This window comes from Oncorhynchus mykiss, chromosome 16 (genome assembly GCF_013265735.2).
Source record: "Oncorhynchus mykiss isolate Arlee chromosome 16, USDA_OmykA_1.1, whole genome shotgun sequence".
In the NCBI taxonomy this organism is placed as follows: Eukaryota; Metazoa; Chordata; class Actinopteri; order Salmoniformes; family Salmonidae; genus Oncorhynchus; species Oncorhynchus mykiss.
This window is the reverse complement of record NC_048580.1, coordinates 21,562,577-21,580,785: the sequence shown is the minus strand read 5'-3', so window position 1 is coordinate 21,580,785 and position 18,209 is coordinate 21,562,577. Positions and strand designations below refer to the sequence as shown.

At 42.4% G+C, this 18,209-nt stretch overlaps 2 protein-coding genes across 3 annotated transcripts; both read left to right on the top strand.

The window, feature by feature from the left end:
- The first annotated feature begins 5,819 nt into the window (after nt 1-5,819).
- LOC110491624 (STIP1 homology and U box-containing protein 1) lies at nt 5,820-13,372 on the top strand. 2 transcript variants are annotated; one of them, XM_021565202.2, is made up of 8 exons: nt 5,820-5,985; nt 7,120-7,356; nt 7,557-7,755; nt 8,164-8,329; nt 8,685-8,763; nt 8,951-9,007; nt 11,971-12,087; nt 12,369-13,372. In XM_021565202.2, the coding sequence occupies exons 2-8, from the start codon at nt 7,243-7,245 to the stop codon at nt 12,492-12,494; spliced, it is 858 nt and encodes a 285-aa protein (XP_021420877.1). In that variant the 5' UTR covers nt 5,820-5,985; nt 7,120-7,242; the 3' UTR covers nt 12,495-13,372. The 2 variants fall into 2 exon arrangements, with proteins under 2 accessions (XP_021420877.1, XP_021420878.1); XM_021565203.2 differs by having other exon boundaries at nt 5,824-5,962.
- Nucleotides 13,373-14,431: 1,059 nt separating this feature from the next.
- Nucleotides 14,432-17,271, top strand: crp1 (C-reactive protein 1). The gene is made up of 3 exons (XM_021565204.2): nt 14,432-14,847; nt 15,006-15,063; nt 15,505-17,271. The coding sequence occupies exons 1-3, from the start codon at nt 14,845-14,847 to the stop codon at nt 16,113-16,115; spliced, it is 672 nt and encodes a 223-aa protein (XP_021420879.1). The 5' UTR covers nt 14,432-14,844; the 3' UTR covers nt 16,116-17,271.
- The last annotated feature ends 938 nt before the right edge of the window (nt 17,272-18,209 follow it).

Sequence of the window (18,209 nt, the reverse complement as noted above, 5' to 3'; positions counted from 1 at the left end):
GTAACCAGTCCATCCAGTATGGATAGTAATACAGTCCACACTCAAAGGCGATTAGTCCATGTTTTTATATTTTGGAGTACATGTTAGACCAATTATGTACCAAAGACATTTTAAATCAGTTGTGTTTTATGTTTTTCTGCAATGCATAATATGCGGTAGGGTCACGTTCTTTGAATGGAGGAGACCAAGGCGCAGCGTGATATGAATACATTTTCCTTAAATGACGACGAAGAAACACATAAACAAACTACAAAAACACGACCGTGACGCTAAATATAGTGCTGACACAGGCAACTAACACATAGACATAGACAATAACCCACAAAATACCCAAAGAAGATGGCTGCCTAAATATGGTTCCCAATCAGTGACAACGATAAACAGCTGCCTCTAATTGAGAACCAATCTAGGCAACCATGGACATACATAAACACCTAGATGGTAAACAACGCCATAAACCTACAAAACCCCTAGACAGTACAAAAACACATACGTCACCCATTTCATACCCTGACTTAACCAAAATAATTAAGAAAACAAAGAATACTAAGGTCAGGGCTTGACAGGTAGTCTATGTATTGTATAACGGCACAATCCTAATTTTTATTCAGTTTTTTTTATGCATATGCATAAGCTCTAATATGCATATGGGTGTGTGGAATTAATCATCACCTTAGAACACACTGTCCATTTTGTTGTGTTAGGTTTTGAAACAACATCCACAACAATCATGTTTTACACTGTTTCAATCTGCTGTTGAACTTATTTCTTCAAATTGACCTCTCTTTCTAAAATTATCAGCCCAAATTGTTGCAACCCCTATTACTAGCCTGTTCAACCTCTCTTTCGTATCGTCTGAGATCCCCAAAGATTGGAAAGGTGCCGCAGTCATCCCCCTCTTCAAAGGGGGAGACACTCTAGACCCAAACTTCTACAGACCTATATCTATCCTACCCTGCAATTCTAAGGTCTTCGAAAGCCAAGTTAACAAACAGATCACTGACCATTTCGAATCCCACCGTACCTTCTCCACTATGCAATCTGGTTACCGAGCTGGTCATGGGTGCACCTCAGCCACGCTCAAGGTCCTAAACGATATCATAACTGCCATCGATAAGAGACAATACTGTGCAGCTGTATTCATCAACCTGGCCAAGGCTTTCGACTCTGTCAATCACCACATTCTTATCGGCAGACTCAACAGCCTTGGTTTGTCAAACGATTGCCTCTCCTGGTTCACCAACTACTTCTCAGACAGAGTTCAGTTTGTCAAATCAGAGGGCCTGTTGTCCGGACCTCTGGCAGTCTTTATGGGGGTGCCACAGGCTTCAATTCTCGGGCCGACTCTTTTCTCTGTATACATCAATGATGTCGCTCTTGCTGCGGGTGATTCTCTGATCCACCTCTATGCAGACGACACCATTCTGTATACTTCTGGCCATTCTTTGGACAATGTGTTAACTAACCTCCAAATGAGCTTCAATGCCATACAACTTTCCTTCTGTGGCCTCCAACTGCTCTTAAATGCAAGTAAAACTAAATGCATGCTCTTCAACCGATCGATGCCCGCACCTGTCCACCCGTCCAGCATCACTACTCTGGACGGTTCTGACTTAGAATATGTGGACAACTACAAATACCTAGGTGTCTGGTTAGACTGTAAACTCTCCTTCCACATTAAGTATCTCCAATCCAAAACTAAATCTATAATCGGCTTCTTATTTCGCAAAAAAGCATTCTTTACTCATGCTGCCAAACATACCGTCGTAAAACTGACTATCCTGTCGATCCTTGACTTCGGCAATGTCATTTACAAAATAGCCTCCAACACTCTACTCAGCAAACTGGATGCAGTCTATCACAGTGCCATCCGTTTTGTCACCAAAGCCCCATATACTACCCACCACTACGACCTGTATGCTCTCGTTGGCTGGCCCTCGCTTCATATTCATCGCCAAACCCACTGGCTCCAGGTCATCTATAAGTCTTTGCTAGGTAAAGCCCCACCTTATCTCAGCTCACTAGTCACCATAGCAGCACCCACCCGTAGCATGCGCTCCAGCAGGTATATTTCACTGATCACCCCCAAAGCCAATTCCTTCTTTGGCCGCCTTTCCTTCCAGTTCTCTGCTGCCAATGACTGGAATAAATTGCAAAAATCACTGAAGCTGGAGACTCATATCTTCCTCACTAATTTTAAGCACCAGCTGTCAGAGCAGCTCACAGATCACTACACCTGTACATAGCCCATCTGTAAATAGCCCATCCAATTACCTCATCCTCACACTGTTATTTATTGTTTTGCTCCTTTGCACCCCACTATCTCTACTTGCACATCTATCACTCCAGTGTTTAATTGCTAAATGGTAATCATTTTGCCACTATGGCCTATTTATTGCCTTACCTTATCTTACCTCATTTGAACACACTGTGTATATACTTTTTTTCTCTATTGTGTTTGTTTATTCCATGTGTAACTCTGTGTTGTTGTTTGTGTCGCACTGCTTTGCTTTATCTTGGCCAGGTCGGAGTTGTAAATGAGAACTTGTTCTCAACTAGCCTACCTGGTTAAATAAAGGTGATCTAAAAAATAAAAATAAATCATCACAGTGAGGTGAGTTTTAAAGTACTATAGGCCTACTGTTTTGATGACATGTTTGATGTGATTTTCTTTGCATTTGTATTGATGTCAGAGTGGTTAGAGGGACAATGGACCCCTGAATACTAGGTTGTTAGGACCTGATGGTTTTTATCAAGCTGGGTACAACCAAACATATCCAGTGTGCATAAAAGGAGATTACCGTGACTCAATGGTCACATGGAATTGTGTGTGTGTGTGTGTGTGTGTGTGTGAACGTGGAATTTTGTGTGTGTGTGTGTGTGTGTGAACGTGGAATTTTGCAGTCAATGTGTCACGGCAACAGCCCTAGTTATGATCAATGATATAAAAAGCTGTGCTGAAGTCAAACAAAAGAGCTCCAACAATCTTACTTTCAATTTCTTTCAGCAAATCATCAGTCATTTCATGTTAACAAGAAATTTGTGGAGTGGTCGAAAAACAGGTTTTAATGACTCCAACCTAAGTGTATGTAAACTTCTGATTTCAACTGTATACACACTCTCACACACTACATTGACACTCCCAAACAAAACACACACACACACACACACACCACACACACACACACACACACACACACACACACACGCTGACACAACCCAAACAGCTGAGGAGTATTTGTCTCCACTCGCACAGGAGTAATAAAGGCCTAGTTCAAAAATGTGGGGAAAAAATATATATATACAGTGCATTCGGAAAGTATTCAGATCCCTTGACATTTTCCACATTTTGTAACGTTACAGCCTTATTCTAGAATCTACACACAATGCCCCATAATGACAGAGTGAAAACAGGTTTTTAGAAATGTTTACATATTTATACAAATTTGAAAAAACAAAAATATCTTATTTACATAAGTACTCAGACCCTTTGTTATGAGACTTGAAATTGAGCTCAGGTGCATCCTGTTTCCATTGATTATCCTTGAGATGTTTCTACAGCTTTATTGGAGTCCACCTGTGGTGAATTCAATTGATTGGACATGATTTGGAAAGACACACACCTGTCTATATAAGGTCCCACAGTTGACAAAAACCAAGCCAAACTGACCAATGAGGGGGATAAAGGCCTTGGTCAGGGATGTGACCAAGAACCGATGGTCACTCTGACAGAGCTCCAGAGTTCCTCGGTGGAGATGAGAGAACCTTGCAGAAGGAAAACCATCTCTGCAGCACTGCACCACCTTTATCGTAGAGTGGCCAGACAGAAGCCACTCCTCAGTAAAATACACATGACAGCCCACTTAAAGTTTGCCAAAAGGCACCTAAAGACTCTCAGACCATGAGAAACAAGATTCTCTGGTCTGATGAAACCAAGATTAAACTCTTTGGCCTAAATGGCAAGCATCATGTCTGGAGGAAACCTGGCACCATCCCTACGGTGAAGTATGGTGGTGGCGGCATCATGCTGCTGGGATGTTTTTCAGCGGCAGGGACTGGGAGACTAGTCTGGATTGAGTGAAAGATGAATGCATCAAAGTACAGAGAGATCCTTGATGAAAACCTGTTTTGATAATCCTGTAAATCTCTCTTGGACAAGGTCACTTTTATCAATATATTTGGATCTATTTACTCTCAGATAAAAAAAATGCTAATTGAGGTCAAAGTTAAAATCATGCAAAACTACAAATCCCGGCAAGCTCCTGCATATCATCTCTAGCTGACACCTTTCCTGACAGGTATTGTGTCAATGTAAAATTTGCACAAGACAGTTCTCAGAACTGTCCATTTAAAGAAATGTTGCCAATGCATTAATTACTACATTTAGCTAACATTAGATAGTTAATCCAGAGATTCTTACATTTGCCTTGATTCGGCAGTCTCGTCCAGATCATCATGGCATTTGTAGTTCTTTATGATAGCCACATTAGCAGCTAATTAGAATTTAATTTTGGGGGGGCTAAATACAGGTGAATATATTGATAAGAGCTACCTTATCCTAGAGAGATTTACACAGTTATCAAAACATCACGACCGGGTAAGCCTACACAAAACACAGCCCTTATTTTACGTGTTTCTAAAATCCCCTAAACGTATGTTGGAAAAATTTTTGGAACCATTTCCCTTGTCTGACCTCTAGGTTTTATAGGTATTATGCCAAATTCTCTAAAATTACTTTGGAGGCGGCTTATGGTAGAAAAATGAACATTTGATTATCTGCAACAGCTCTGGTGGACATTCCTGCAGTCATCATGCCAATTGGACGCTCCCTCAACTGAAGGCAAACAACTTCTCTGGTAGAAAATGGCCTACGTGGGATCGATATTAGTCAAATGTTTATTATAGTGTCAAAAAGTACTACAAAGTGTAAATAGGAAAAAATACGTATTTTGCTGAATGAAGGGTACCATACAGTGGTGCTCTGTACTGACAAGATACATGTCTCTCCGCCCTAACAATGGGAGTCGTTGTCCGCAAAGCGGCACGACAGGCTGTCTAGCTCCCGCCTATCCTTTCTTTGGATTGCTGGATACATCTCATTATTGTAAACCTTTTTTGAATATTCGAAGAGGGTTGTTGACGACAACCGCCTGCATTCAATGGAGAGATGCCCTATGCTAATAGCCCCATGTCAAGAATATGCATAGCAAACTCCAATATAAAGTGTTTTTTGTCCTACTTATATCAGTACACTCGTAAGAATTACAAAAAATAAAATGTAATTACATAAATTAATTTATTCTTTTGGCCAAATTTCATATTCACAAATGTAAATTTACAAACAAAAAAACACGTTTCTTACCCCACAAAAAGAAATTGAACTGTATTTTAAGACAATTCCATACTTTACTAACAAAAAAGCTGTTAGAATTATAAGTGTATGTATGTCCCTTAAGGTCCTTGTGTAATGTGATATTGTACCCCCTAGCTCAATTGTCCATTGTATATAATCTATATATATACTGGTGTTCCCTCATGTACTCTCATGTACTATACCTTCGGGTATACTATGAAACGAAATTTCACTTCCTGGGCTGATTTCAGCAAATTCTGCTTAGCTAGACGCGTGATGTGAGCCTCAGTTGCTGCGGAAAGGCAATCAGACCAACCCTGACTTTGATGATACGGAATCAATTAACACATATCAAAAACGTGTATCATTTACACCCATTATTCCCTGAATTGCATGAGCATTTATAATTTGATGACATGTTGTCAAAGAGTGCCATCTGTTAGACATGTATTTTCACTGAAGCGTACCTCGCGAGTTTCCGTCGTCTACATCATGACGTCAGCATAAAAACAAACTTGCTAGCTCCTGTCAGCTCTGTCGTAACAGCTCAATGGGAAAAGCAAATAAATTAAGAATTGAAATCGAAAGATACTGGCACATCAACCGCCTGTATGTGAAATTAATTTGAGCAGGTGAGGTTACATATGTTTATGTTGTGTAGAGCTAGTAGTATATAAATAACCGCATATTTGAGGTAGGCTAGCCGTTAGCTAGCTAACCAGCTAACGTTAGTTGTTTATTCGCGGGGGGTTGTTGTGAGGTTTGCAGGGATTTGGACGTTGCAATTGAGCTAAGTACTATACAGTTGCCATAATTTCTAGTTCAGTCAACCGCAAACTCATGGTGGGGAAAGTCCACTCTAGCTAGCTTTAAGATTAGATAGCTAGCTAAATTACCTTCTTAGCTAACCACCGTTGCTAGCCCTTGACCATGACTCACATTACAGTACATTTCACATACATAATTCTTTGACATCGGCGAAAAATCATTTTTTTTAATAAATCAAAAGGTTAAGTTGATACACCTTTTTATAGGGTTATGGTTCCCACACGGGCACATTTCCATGTTACAGCTCTTGTTTACGGGAAACAGACAAGTGGGCAGACAAACTGTGCTAAGTACTGTAACTACCTGCGCCTCCGAACACCTGTGTGTAAACGGTAGACACAAACGTGTTGTCACTGAAAAATACTATGTGCTGGAACTGTGTTAAATCCGGTTAAAACGATGTACAGACAGTGTATTTTTTATTTGTTAAATGGTTTTGATGTGACATGAAAGTAACGTTAGAGCAATTTATGTTTGTAGAACCGTACTGCAATGGAGTATTTGACTTGTGGCTTCCTTGGAGTAAGGAGTAATGTTTGGCTCCTTTAGTCCAGTGTTAGGTTAGCTAACTAACGTTACCTTATTTTTTTCGTTGCGACATAGACCAACGTTAGCAAGCAGAGCTAACGTTATAGTCTTGACCTAACTAACTTTCGGGACTTGACATGGATATGCTGAATTTTGACAAATGCGGTCCTTTCAGTGTGGTCAGGTGGTGTGACTGGCTTTTCTGCATCTCAAACCTCGACTTCATCATTTTGCAGTTGCACAACCATAAAACAGTGATGATGATGCATAGCTAGCCAGTGAAGTGTGAGGGCTCAATTTATGAGTTGCCACAGCGACTGCACCTCATCAAAAGCGCTCAATGCAGTGCAGGTGCATTGCAGCAGCAAGGCATTGACTGTTGCATGACGCTGCCCATCTTTCGTTTGTAGTTGGTGAGAAGACAAAGAACAGACGGCCTGGCCATTCTTTCACCTGACCGCTAGCCAGCCGGAGAGACGGGGAACAGGATAGGGAAGCAGCGCGGAGCAGGCGCCGCGGAGCCACCGGAGAAGATGGCAGGCAGCCCGGAGAAGAGTTCCACGGCACAGGAGCTGAAGGAACAGGGCAACCGACTGTTCCTCTGCCGCAAGTACCAGGAGGCTGCCACCTGCTACAGCAAAGCCATTGTGAGTAGCGAGCTACCTCCCTTTCTGCCGGATGATATAGTAGTAGTTGACATGGCTAGTTGAGATATTGACACTGACTTATTCACCTATTGTGAATAGATTGATGTACGTATAAAAAGTAGCCTATACGCTGGACTGATGCACCCTTACAACAGTAGCCTGTGCAATATGTTTGTGTTTTTGGTGTATCCTGCCAACAGAACCGTAACCCGTTGGTGGCAGTATACTACACCAACCGGGCTCTGTGCCACTTGAAGCTGCAGCAGCACGACAAAGCCCTGGCGGACTGCAAGCACGCGCTGGAGATGGACCCCCAGTCGGTCAAGGCCCACTTCTTCCTGGGCCAGTGTCACCTGGAGCTGGAGAACTATGACGAGGCCATCGGCAACCTGCAGAGAGGTCAGGAACAACCCTCCGGGCCAGTTTCTCGGATACAGATTAAGCCTGGGCCTTCACAAAGTCAGAGTAGCAGTACCAATATAGGCTCCGTTTGTCTTTAAAGTGAATACATATGATTATATGGATGGTATTTATATGGCCCCCTCAGTATTGCAACACAACATTGATGTGCATTTTTGTTTTGAGTGCTAGTTAGAATGCTATGTGCTGCAATCTAACTAAACCACAGAGGTGCCTAGTACTGTGTAATGGTACTAAACTGAAATTGTATTGAATGTTGTAGTGCAACTAAAATGTTGTTTTGTATAATGCCAAGATCTGTAGATTGGAAAAGAGGCCGCATACCAGTTTTAAGCTCTTACTTTCAACGGACAACATTAATGATATCTGGACCTGTTCTGTGGGCAGCTTACAACCTGGCCAAGGAGCAACGGCTGAACTTTGGAGACGACATCCCAAGTGCCCTGCGGCTCGCCAAAAAGAAACGTTGGAACAGCATCGAGGAGAAGCGCATCAACCAGGAGAACGAGCTGCTTGCCTATCTCACCAAACTCATCCTGGCTGAGAAGGAGAGGTGAGGGAGGGACCTGGACCGACACTCTTAGACTGAGACTCGTACTCTTGTATGAGCAAAACGCCTGCACTGATATTCCATTTCCTATGGGGAAGCATAGAAGTTCATTGCGTATACTGTAGGTTCATTGCAAATGAGTTCATTGCCAGAACCCCCTTGAATTACATTTAATGAGTTGCAGCATATCCTGCCCAGTGTTCTACACATGCATAATCATGTGTGATAATAAAATTGTTGAGATGGGGAATAAGTCTGGCTAATGCATTAGAATTTGCGGGTGCATTTTCTGTCCCAGTTCATCTTGGGATCGTTAGTGAGTGATTAAGGAAATGCTACGTCTTTATATTTTTCTCAGGGAAGTGGCGGATTGCCGGGAAAACAAAGAGTCGGACAATCCGAGTGGCAGCGGCGTCGTCAAGATCAAATCAAAACATGTAAGTTATGTCTATCCTCCTATGTCAATATGCAGGGACCACTTGATTTTAAAGTATTGAGCACTGGCGTCGTGCATCTGAATTGCCATCATGTTGCCTATTTCTCCATATCTCATTGATATTGAGGGGCGTTTGTATTAATGTTCTGTCCTAGCCTCACCCGACTCTCTGCTTTTCTCCTAAATAGGACAAGTTCCTTATGGACATGGAGGAGCTCTTTTCACAAGTGGACGAGAAGAGAAAAGTGAGTGATACTTTTAAAATGAGTCGAACACACCGTTTACAACGATTGTGAACAACCTTCAATCCAGACTAATTTCACTGAATCTTACTGGTTATTCAATATCGTTAGCCATAGCACAACACAGCTCTATGCATTACTGAAATAACAATACATATTTGATCTTATTCATAAAATGTCACGCAATTTAATTTAGAGAAACACCTAGAATTTGACCACACTCTGTTTCTCTGATCAGCTGTGTCTGACCCACCCCCTTGCTTTGACACTTAGCTGTGCCAGTGTTATGGTTACCAAAATAGACTAGCACTCCACCTCCTATTTCCAGTCCAAGCCGTTTCTACAGCAACCGCCACCTCAAGTTGCTTGTCGAGGCTTGTTATGAAGGATTATCGGGGCCTATATATAGTTGTTGACTTGGTATATGTAATTGTCATTGTCAGTTAAAAAGACATTGTCTTGCCTCTGTCAACATTGGTGTTTCAAACCCCTATACTGGGTTGTGTTCATTAGGGCACACCGTAGCAAAATGTTTTACTGTGGAAAACAAGGATTTCTTATTGGACAAGTTCAGATAGTCCGTCCCTTTTAGTCAGTTTTCTTCTATTTGTTACCTATTGAATATGGCCCACATCTAGATGGTGTCTAGGGAAGTGGTTTTCAACCAGTGTGCCTTGATGAACTCTCAGGTATGCTGTAAAACTTTTCCTGATCTAGATTATTACTCTTTAAAAAAAGAAAAATACATTTAAAATTTGTTTTGTTTTTTACACACCGAACTCTCCCTTATAAACGTGACCTTTCGGATGCTCATGCTCAATTTTGACTTGGAAACAACAGTGAGGCTCAGGTGAAACATTGAATGGCACACATGGTTACATCTGTATCATTGTTTCAAGTCCGGTGTGCTCAGGCTGTTACGTTTGTATAATTTGAGGGACGCCCATCACGAGCAAAGCCATTGAGAACCATTAGCACAGGCAAGTCTGATTTTAGGCTTAGCTGTAACACAGCCTCTGTCATAGAAACAAACGGAACATGGCTTTGTGTCCGTAGTGGCACCTTTAGAATGTGTCCAGGGCGCGTAAGCGACCGCTTATACCTGGATCTGGCCCTCGGTACACACAAATGAATCATCACGAGTAAGGAACTATTAAACTAGTTCAAATAAACCCTATTTAATCTATAAAAAAAATGTTTCACAAAATAGATGATTTGCTGTATGGATCAGATGAGATGGAGGTCATTACTACTACATTATGCGGCACACTTCAAATGTCCCTATTTAATCTTTTTTTTTTATCCCATCACGGTTCAAAAAAGTTTGGGGACCACTCATCTAGGGGGTATTATTAATATCTACAGTTGAAGTCGGAAGTTTACATACACAAGTTGGACACATTAAAACTAGTTTTTCAACCACTCAACAAATTTCTTGTTAACAAACTATAATTTTGGCAAGTTAGGACATCTACTTTGTGCATGACACAAGTCATTTTTCCAACAATTGTTTAGACAGATTATTTCACTTGTAACTCACTGTATCACAATTCCAGTGGGTCAGAAGTTTACATACACTAACATCATTGTTCCTATAAACAGCTTGGATAATTCCAGAAAATTGTCATGGCTTTCGAAGCTTCTGATAGGCTAATTGATATCATTTGAGTCAATTGGAGGTGTACCTGTGGATAAATTTCAAGACTTACCTTCAAACTCAGTGCCTCTTTGCTTGACATCATGGGAAAATCTAAAGAAATCAGGAAAAAAAATTGTAGACCTCCACAAGTCTGGTTCATCCTTGGGAGCAATTTCCAAACGCCTGAAGGTACCACGTTCATCTGTACAAACAATAGTACGCAAGTATAAACACCATGGGACCACATAGCCGTCATACCGCTCAGGAAAGAGACGCGTTCTGTCTCCTAGTTGATGAACGTACTTTGGTGCGAAAAGTGCAAATCAATCCCAGAACAACAGCAAAGGACCTTGTGAAGATGCTAGAGGAAACAGGTACAAAGTATCAATATCCACAGTAAAACGAGTCCTATATCGACATAACCTGAAAGGCCACTCAGCAAGGAAGAAGCCACTGCTCCAAAACCACCATAAAAAGCCAGACTACGGTTTGTAATTGCACATGGGGAAAAATAGTGTACTTTTTGGAGAAATGTCCTCTGGTCTGATGAAACAAAAATATAACTTTTTGGCCATAATGACCATTGTTACGTTTGGAAGAAGGCTTGCAAGCCGAAGAACACATCCCAACCGTGAAAAGCACGGGGGTGGCAGCATCATGTTGTGGGGGTGCTTTGCTGCAAGAGGGACTGGTGCACTTCACAAAATAGATGGCATCATGAGGTAGGACAAATTATGTGGATACACTGAAGCAACATCTCAAGGCATCAGTCAGGAAGTTAAAGCTTGGTCACAAATGGGTCTTCCAAATGGACAGTGACCCCAAGCATACTTCCAAAGTTGTGGCAAAATGGCTTAAGGACAACAGAGTGGCCATCACAAAGCCCTGACCTCAAGCCTATAGACAATTTGTGGGCAGAACTGAAAAAGCGTGTGCGAGCAAGAATGCCTACAAACATGACTCAGTTACATCAGCTCTGTCAGGAGGAATGGGCCAAAATTCACCCAATTTGTGGGAGCTTGTGAAAGGCTACCCAAAACGTTTGACCCAAGTTAAACAATTCAAAGGCAATGCTATGCAAATACTAATTGAGTGTATGTGAACTTCTGACCCACTAGGAATGTGATGAAAGAAATAAAAAGCTGAAATAAATCCTTGTCTCTACTATTATTCTGACATTTCACATTCTTAAAATAAAGTGTTGATCCTAACTGACCTAAGACAGGGAATATTTCCTAGGATTAAATGTCAGGAATTGTGAAAAACAATTCCAACTTCAACTGTATGTATCATTTTACATGCATGTCTATTCTTGTGAACCCCACAGAAGCGGGAGATCCCTGACTACCTGTGTGGAAAGATCAGCTTTGAGTTGATGAGGGAGCCCTGCATCACCCCCAGTGGGATCACCTACGACCGCAAGGACATTGAGGAGCATCTACAGGTACAGTATACCATCATTTTATAGTTATAGACATCTACTCAGCGGAAGTATAGATTAACCGTTGCCCATTCATAGACATACTGTTTTAGCCACACTACCGATCACTTACCGCTAAATTAGCACCAATTTAGATTGCTATAAATACACTTGCCGTTCCTACTCGATCAATAACTCACCCACAGGGGTAATACTATCCAAAGCAAACTGTAAACCATGAGTAAAATGCATAATAATGAAAGCCACCATCTCACAGCAACACCAATACCATTTTTCCTCTGTAGCGAGTGGGTCATTTTGACCCGGTCACCCGGAGTCCTCTGACTCACGACCAGCTGATCCCCAACCTGGCCATGAAGGAGGTCATCGACGCCTTTATCCAGGAGAACGGTTGGGTGGAGGACTATTGAACCCCCATAACCCGAACCCCCTATGGCTCGTAGATCCACACGCCCCAGAGCTGAGAGCCACACCAGAAGTGTCCAAGGAAAAAAATAAGAAAAAAAGGAAGTGACAGAATTCACAAACTCCCTCCTGGACATGCACTTTACACATAGGGGGGGTCACACTATGGACTGCAAAATGACAGCCATATCTCGAGGTGATTCCTCTCTCTTTCTAAATCGGTCTCCTCTCTCCTCCCCTTCTCTCTAAATCTTTCTTTATCGCTTCCCTTCCTCTGATAGTCCTCTCTCCCTCAGAATTGGGGGCCATGTTTCTCAGGTCTCTCTCTCTCCCCCTCTATCTCTCTGTGCCACAATTCTCTCTGAACGCACTGCACGCTGGTCTCAAAACCCTCTAATGTAAAGCTTCCAATCGCTTCTCAAATATAACCATTGGAACTATCTACCTAAATGATGAAAATATTAGCCTTTTATCTTACTCTTACTCCAGTATTTTTGTTTATTTCAATTTATTATTTTTAAACATAATGGGTTAGTTGTACTGTAATGACTTATTTCCCACAATTCAGTGTTGGTGGTCTTGGTCAATTTGATGCCAAATTGTTATTTTACTTTTCAAACAATCTAGTGTGGATTTTTTTTTATGCAAGATAATGGCAAATGTGAGAAATGTATTATAGAAAAACTGACCAACCAAGTCGGTCTGCTTCAAGTCATTGCCTGTGATCTGGAGTTATAACAAGATCATACAAACTATAATGTTCCAACTGATGGTCAACGGTCCTCTATTGCATTATATCAGTCCCTCATAGCGGGCAGTTATACTATGTTGAATGTATGCATATAGTGAGAGTGAATAGATTAAACCTATTTTATTTTACAACGAGTTGTATGTATTATTACAGTAGTACCAAATGGCATTCTTGTCATCATCCAAGAAGGAGATTTGAATGATAGACAATTCATCAGTTTAAAGTGCTGCATAGAGAGACTCTACAAGGTTGTTTCTATTTCCTCTCTAATGGTTCATATGCCTCCACTTTTATCGTCTTTACTTTCTCTTTGGGTTTGACGTTCTTCAAACCTGTTTCGAAGGACTGTGCTGTAATTGCTGTTATCAGAGACAAAACAATAGGTGCGTGCGCTTGGACAATGTTTGGCTGAAGGCTAGTAGTGCTACCGCCGGTACAGTATGCATTTGACATGACAATGGACTCCCTACATTGTTAAGCATGAGGTCTGCTCAGGTTTGTTATAAGCATTCAGGTCTGCTTGGCCAATAATTGTTTTTCCCACTCCATTGCAGGGAAAAGCCCCGTCATACATGCCTACTTTACTATAACCACACAGTAGCAGTAGGTGTTCGCAACAACTTTAAAAATGTAAGTACGACAACTGGCTATTGGTCAAAGCAAGTCATGTTCCCAATACTTTGAGTCTCCTATACCTTCTCATTTCAGTGTCTTTCCCTATTTTGATCGAACCTATGTCCCCCTTCCAGCATTTCTAACCAATCACAGCAATCAGTGTTGCAGTACCTTGACTAGGAGCTTGGAAGTCTCAGCTGTTGACAGTCTTCTTAGATATTTCTCAGTTTTTCCTCAATTAGTTTACGTAAGCCCCCTTTCTCAACTGAATGCATGTGATTTAAGTGAACTGCAGGTTTTGTGTTGGGGTGAGGGGTTGGCTTTTTGAGGATTTCTGAAGAGCTTGAGAATAAACTGTATTAAATGTAGATATGTTAATTATACATGTGACCTTGGTTTGTTCCTTTTTGTCTCCTTGTGAAATGTTCATCTGATTTTTGCTCACATTACTTTTGATCACATCTAGCACTCTTAGCAAGGCACTTAACCCTTAACCTGCTCCAAGGGGTGCTGCTTCCAGCATCTGAGGTGTGTGTCGTGCTAGGGAGGTTGGGAATTCGAAAAACGGACAGCAAAAAAAAAGTTGTAAGTTAATCAACCTGTCAATCAGACATTAGTACCGGTCGAAACAAAATTGTACATGAACAAAGACCATGAGGTTGCTGGACATAGAACTCACCCTTATTCAAAACACAGTCATTCAATGGCTTAATAGACGATACACACCCACAATCACATGTTCTGAAAGTGTGTGCGCGCGTCCCCCTCGGGCGTGTCAGTCAACACAAAAAGGCCAGTGTCACCCAGACCCAATTTCCCCCGCCCCGCACACACCGGGTCCATTGTCAGCACATCTGTCCATTGAAGTGATGTAATGGTCTGGTACTAGGAGGGAAGAGGCGTACAGACACCATGGCATTAAGAATAGACAGGCGTCAGAGTGCGCTAGCATCATCACCTTTTCAGTGGAATAACAACCTTAAATCAACATGGTAAGAGCAATGCTGTTAGTGTTTTTTGTGTGCTGAGGTCATTTTAACAGGATATGCACTTTACTATAGTAAATGATGTATTTACTACTATTTATTATTTTCACAATGACCGTAGTAGTGGCATGCTTTGCCGTTCTGATATTTGTTTGTTGTGGTAGATAACTGCCAGGCTCATACTCCTACTGGGTATCGTGGGTGTCACCTCAGCCAATGAAGGTATGTTTTGGTTGGTAGGCTATGGAATATAGGGGAATTTTTTTTTACGATTGATTATTTATTTGTAATTATTTCTTTGTGTAACTATTTTTGGTAAAATCCCAAATGGTCAGTCCTTTAGCTCATATGTGTGCATACCTCAAGTAAAAAAAAATCCCTTTTAACTCGTGTTTTTAAATTTTGCACATCTTTGAGGAAGTCATTCAGATTGCTCTCATGCCACGCTGTTTTTATACTGCTGTGACGGCAGTACAACATCTAGTGACCGTCAAGTGGTTTGGACCTCTTGGTTTAACGATTTAAAGTGCTGGGCTGACAGTCAAGGGAACCCGGGTTCAAGTCCCATTCAGACTACACCATTAATGTGCTACAATACTGTTGTCATCTTCTCCAGTAACTGCTCTAATAGACAGTTGATGTTGTTTGTGGTGATGTTTACAGTTGGCCTGGGCGGAAAGGTGCTGGTCTTCCCGTATGAGACGGACTTCAGCTTCGTGGCGCTCATCCCCCAAAAGGAGATGGACCTGCGGGCGTTCACGCTGTGCATGCGCGTGGCCACCGAGCTGGAGGGCGAGCGGCAGATCATCCTGTTCGCCTACCGCACGCCCGACTACGACGAGCTTAACGTGTGGCGCGAGAAAGACGGCCGCATCGCCTTCTACCTGAGTGGCGACGGCGCCTTCTTCCACCTGCCGCCCATCACCACATTCAGAACGAGTCTCTGCCTCACCTGGGAGTCCCGTACCGGGCTGGCCGCCTTCTGGGTGGACGGCCGCCGCAGCACCTACCAGGTGTACAAGCCGGGCCATACCATCCGGCCCAAGGGGACCATTCTCCTTGGGCAAGACCCGGACAAACACCTGGGAGACCTGGAGGCAGTGCAGAGCTTTGTGGGGGAAGTGACCGACCTCAACATGTGGGACTATGTGCTGCCCAGAAGCCAGATCCAAGCCCTGCATTACGAACATAAGATCACCAAAGGAAACATCTTTGACTGGGCCACCATCGAGTACCAGCTGAACGGGAATGTGATGGTGGTGGATGATGACTGACTCGGAGTGGAGTCGCGAGCGAACGCGGATGTGACCCGTTTGTGTGTCTGTGCTGGCCTGCTACTGACCTTTTTTCATTAGTTTGGTCTTCTCGATCTAGTCACTTGCATGCCTTATGTAGTCAATTAACAATGTTCACTCACGAAATACCAATTGTTTCATAAGAAAAGATGGACATTTTGTGATGTTTAAAAAGTCTATGCAGAAATGTCAAACCCAGTTGATTCCAAAAGGTCCTTTCTTTTTATAACTAACTATTTAGGATAGATACGATATGTCCACTCACCTAATGCATAGATGGTGAGATTAACCATATTTTATTAGCATTCCAGCAGTTTTTATGTTAATTCATGAAGCAAGATGTGAAAATGTGGTATACACTTGTCTCGTGGCTGGTGAGCACTATTTTCAATGGAATGTACCAGATTTAACCACAAGGTGGCAGTATATGCTTGTTTCTTTAATCAGTGAACTCCAAATAATACATTTCATGATAATGCGAGGTGTTATTTTTTTATTTAACTAGGCAAGTCAGTTAAGAACAGATTCTTATTTACAATGACGGCCGACACCGGCCAAACACGAACAACTTTGGGCGCCGCCCTATGGGACTCCCAATCACAGCCTGGATTCGAACCGGGGTGCCTGGAGTGACGCCTCTAGCACGGAGATGCTGTGCCTTAGACCGCTGCACCTCTCGGGAGCCCAAATGGTGTGACATTCTTGTGCTCAAGATTTCAATTGCTTTTGTTCCCGCTAATGGCTAAATTGAAACGGTTTACATTAGACCTGCAACGTTAAAATCATGCACTTCCTTCAAATGATTTGATATTGATTTTATTCTTGAAAGTTAACCATGTTACCACTATTTTGACAATTGTTTATGGAAAACAGGATGAGTGAAAGGTGAATGAAAGCTGAAAGAGAAGTATGATTCATTATTTCTATACTTGATCATTTAACTGCGCTTTGGGACAAACTGCGATTGTGATGTTTAAAAGCTCTTGCCATAATGTTGCCTTTGGTTATCACACTCCCTCTCATAAATGTTCAATGTTTAAACTGATGTAAGAATGCTTTTTGGGTCTGAAATCAGATCTTGGCATGTGCATAACTAAAAGTGTGTGTTTATTAAAGAGAAAATAGGTCTGAAGTTTTTGAGCATCCACTTTTGTATTTTACCTACAATTGCTGGTGAGACCAGCAGTGGTGGTATAGTGTACCATTGTTCTAAAATGAAATGGCCATTTGCCCACGTGTAATAACCTATATGTTGTGAATGATGTTTTGCACTTTAAAAGAAACAACACCACATGAACAGTATAGACATTTGTTCACTGTGCCAATAATGAAGCTGCAGTCCTGATAATATTGACCCTTGAAAGAACCCACTGGGCACAGACGTCAATTCAACGTATATTCCATGTTGGTTCAACGTAATTTCATTGAAAAGACATGGCGACAACGTTGATTCAACCAGTGTGTGCCCAGTGGGGAAGCACGTCTCAAGGGTCTGTGCTGACTTAGTAGCAGCTATGTGCTGTAGTTAGTAGTTTGCCTGTTGTTCTTCTGTGGCACTGTGAACCCGTTCTCTCTTCCCCCTCCATCTTGACCTCCTTGGAGAGGAAGGAGGAGTTTCCAGTGAACATACAGCCTAGGCCCCCCAGAGGGTGGGAAAGTGCGGCGTTCCGAGTTTGTGTGTGTTTATTCGAACCCAATTCCCCCGTCGGCTCTCAGCAGCAGCAGCAGCTAAATAAGGAGGGGAGGGCGAATGAGTTCTGACTGCGGGTCAGCAGCCAAATGTTCCACCTTCTTGAATGTTGCAATGCATCAATCGCGCTGCCCACTCACTGTGTAGTAACACCTTTGTGGACCATCTGCCCAGGCAGGCTCCTCGGCCCTCTGGTTTCAACCACACATCTCTGTTTCTCCTCTCCTCCTTTCTCTCCTCTCGCATCCATGCCCAAGAGGAGTGCTAGCTGCCTTCCAGCCTAGACGCACGCACACACAACCCCCCCCCCCCCCCCCCCCCATCACACTACACCCCCAACCCATACACACCATATCACCATATCCTCTTAACTTTTACTTATG

Bases quoted from the DNA above. Each gene is read 5' to 3' on its own strand.
- LOC110491624 (XM_021565202.2), top strand. From the start codon at position 7,243: ATGGCAGGCAGCCCGGAGAAGAGTTCCACGGCACAGGAGCTGAAGGAA. The intron at 7,357-7,556 runs GTGAGTAGCGAG...TCCTGCCAACAG, and splicing joins CCTGCTACAGCAAAGCCATT to AACCGTAACCCGTTGGTGGC. The intron at 9,008-11,970 runs GTGAGTGATACT...TGAACCCCACAG, and splicing joins AAGTGGACGAGAAGAGAAAA to AAGCGGGAGATCCCTGACTA.
- crp1 (XM_021565204.2), top strand. The intron at 15,064-15,504 runs GTATGTTTTGGT...TGATGTTTACAG, and splicing joins TGTCACCTCAGCCAATGAAG to TTGGCCTGGGCGGAAAGGTG.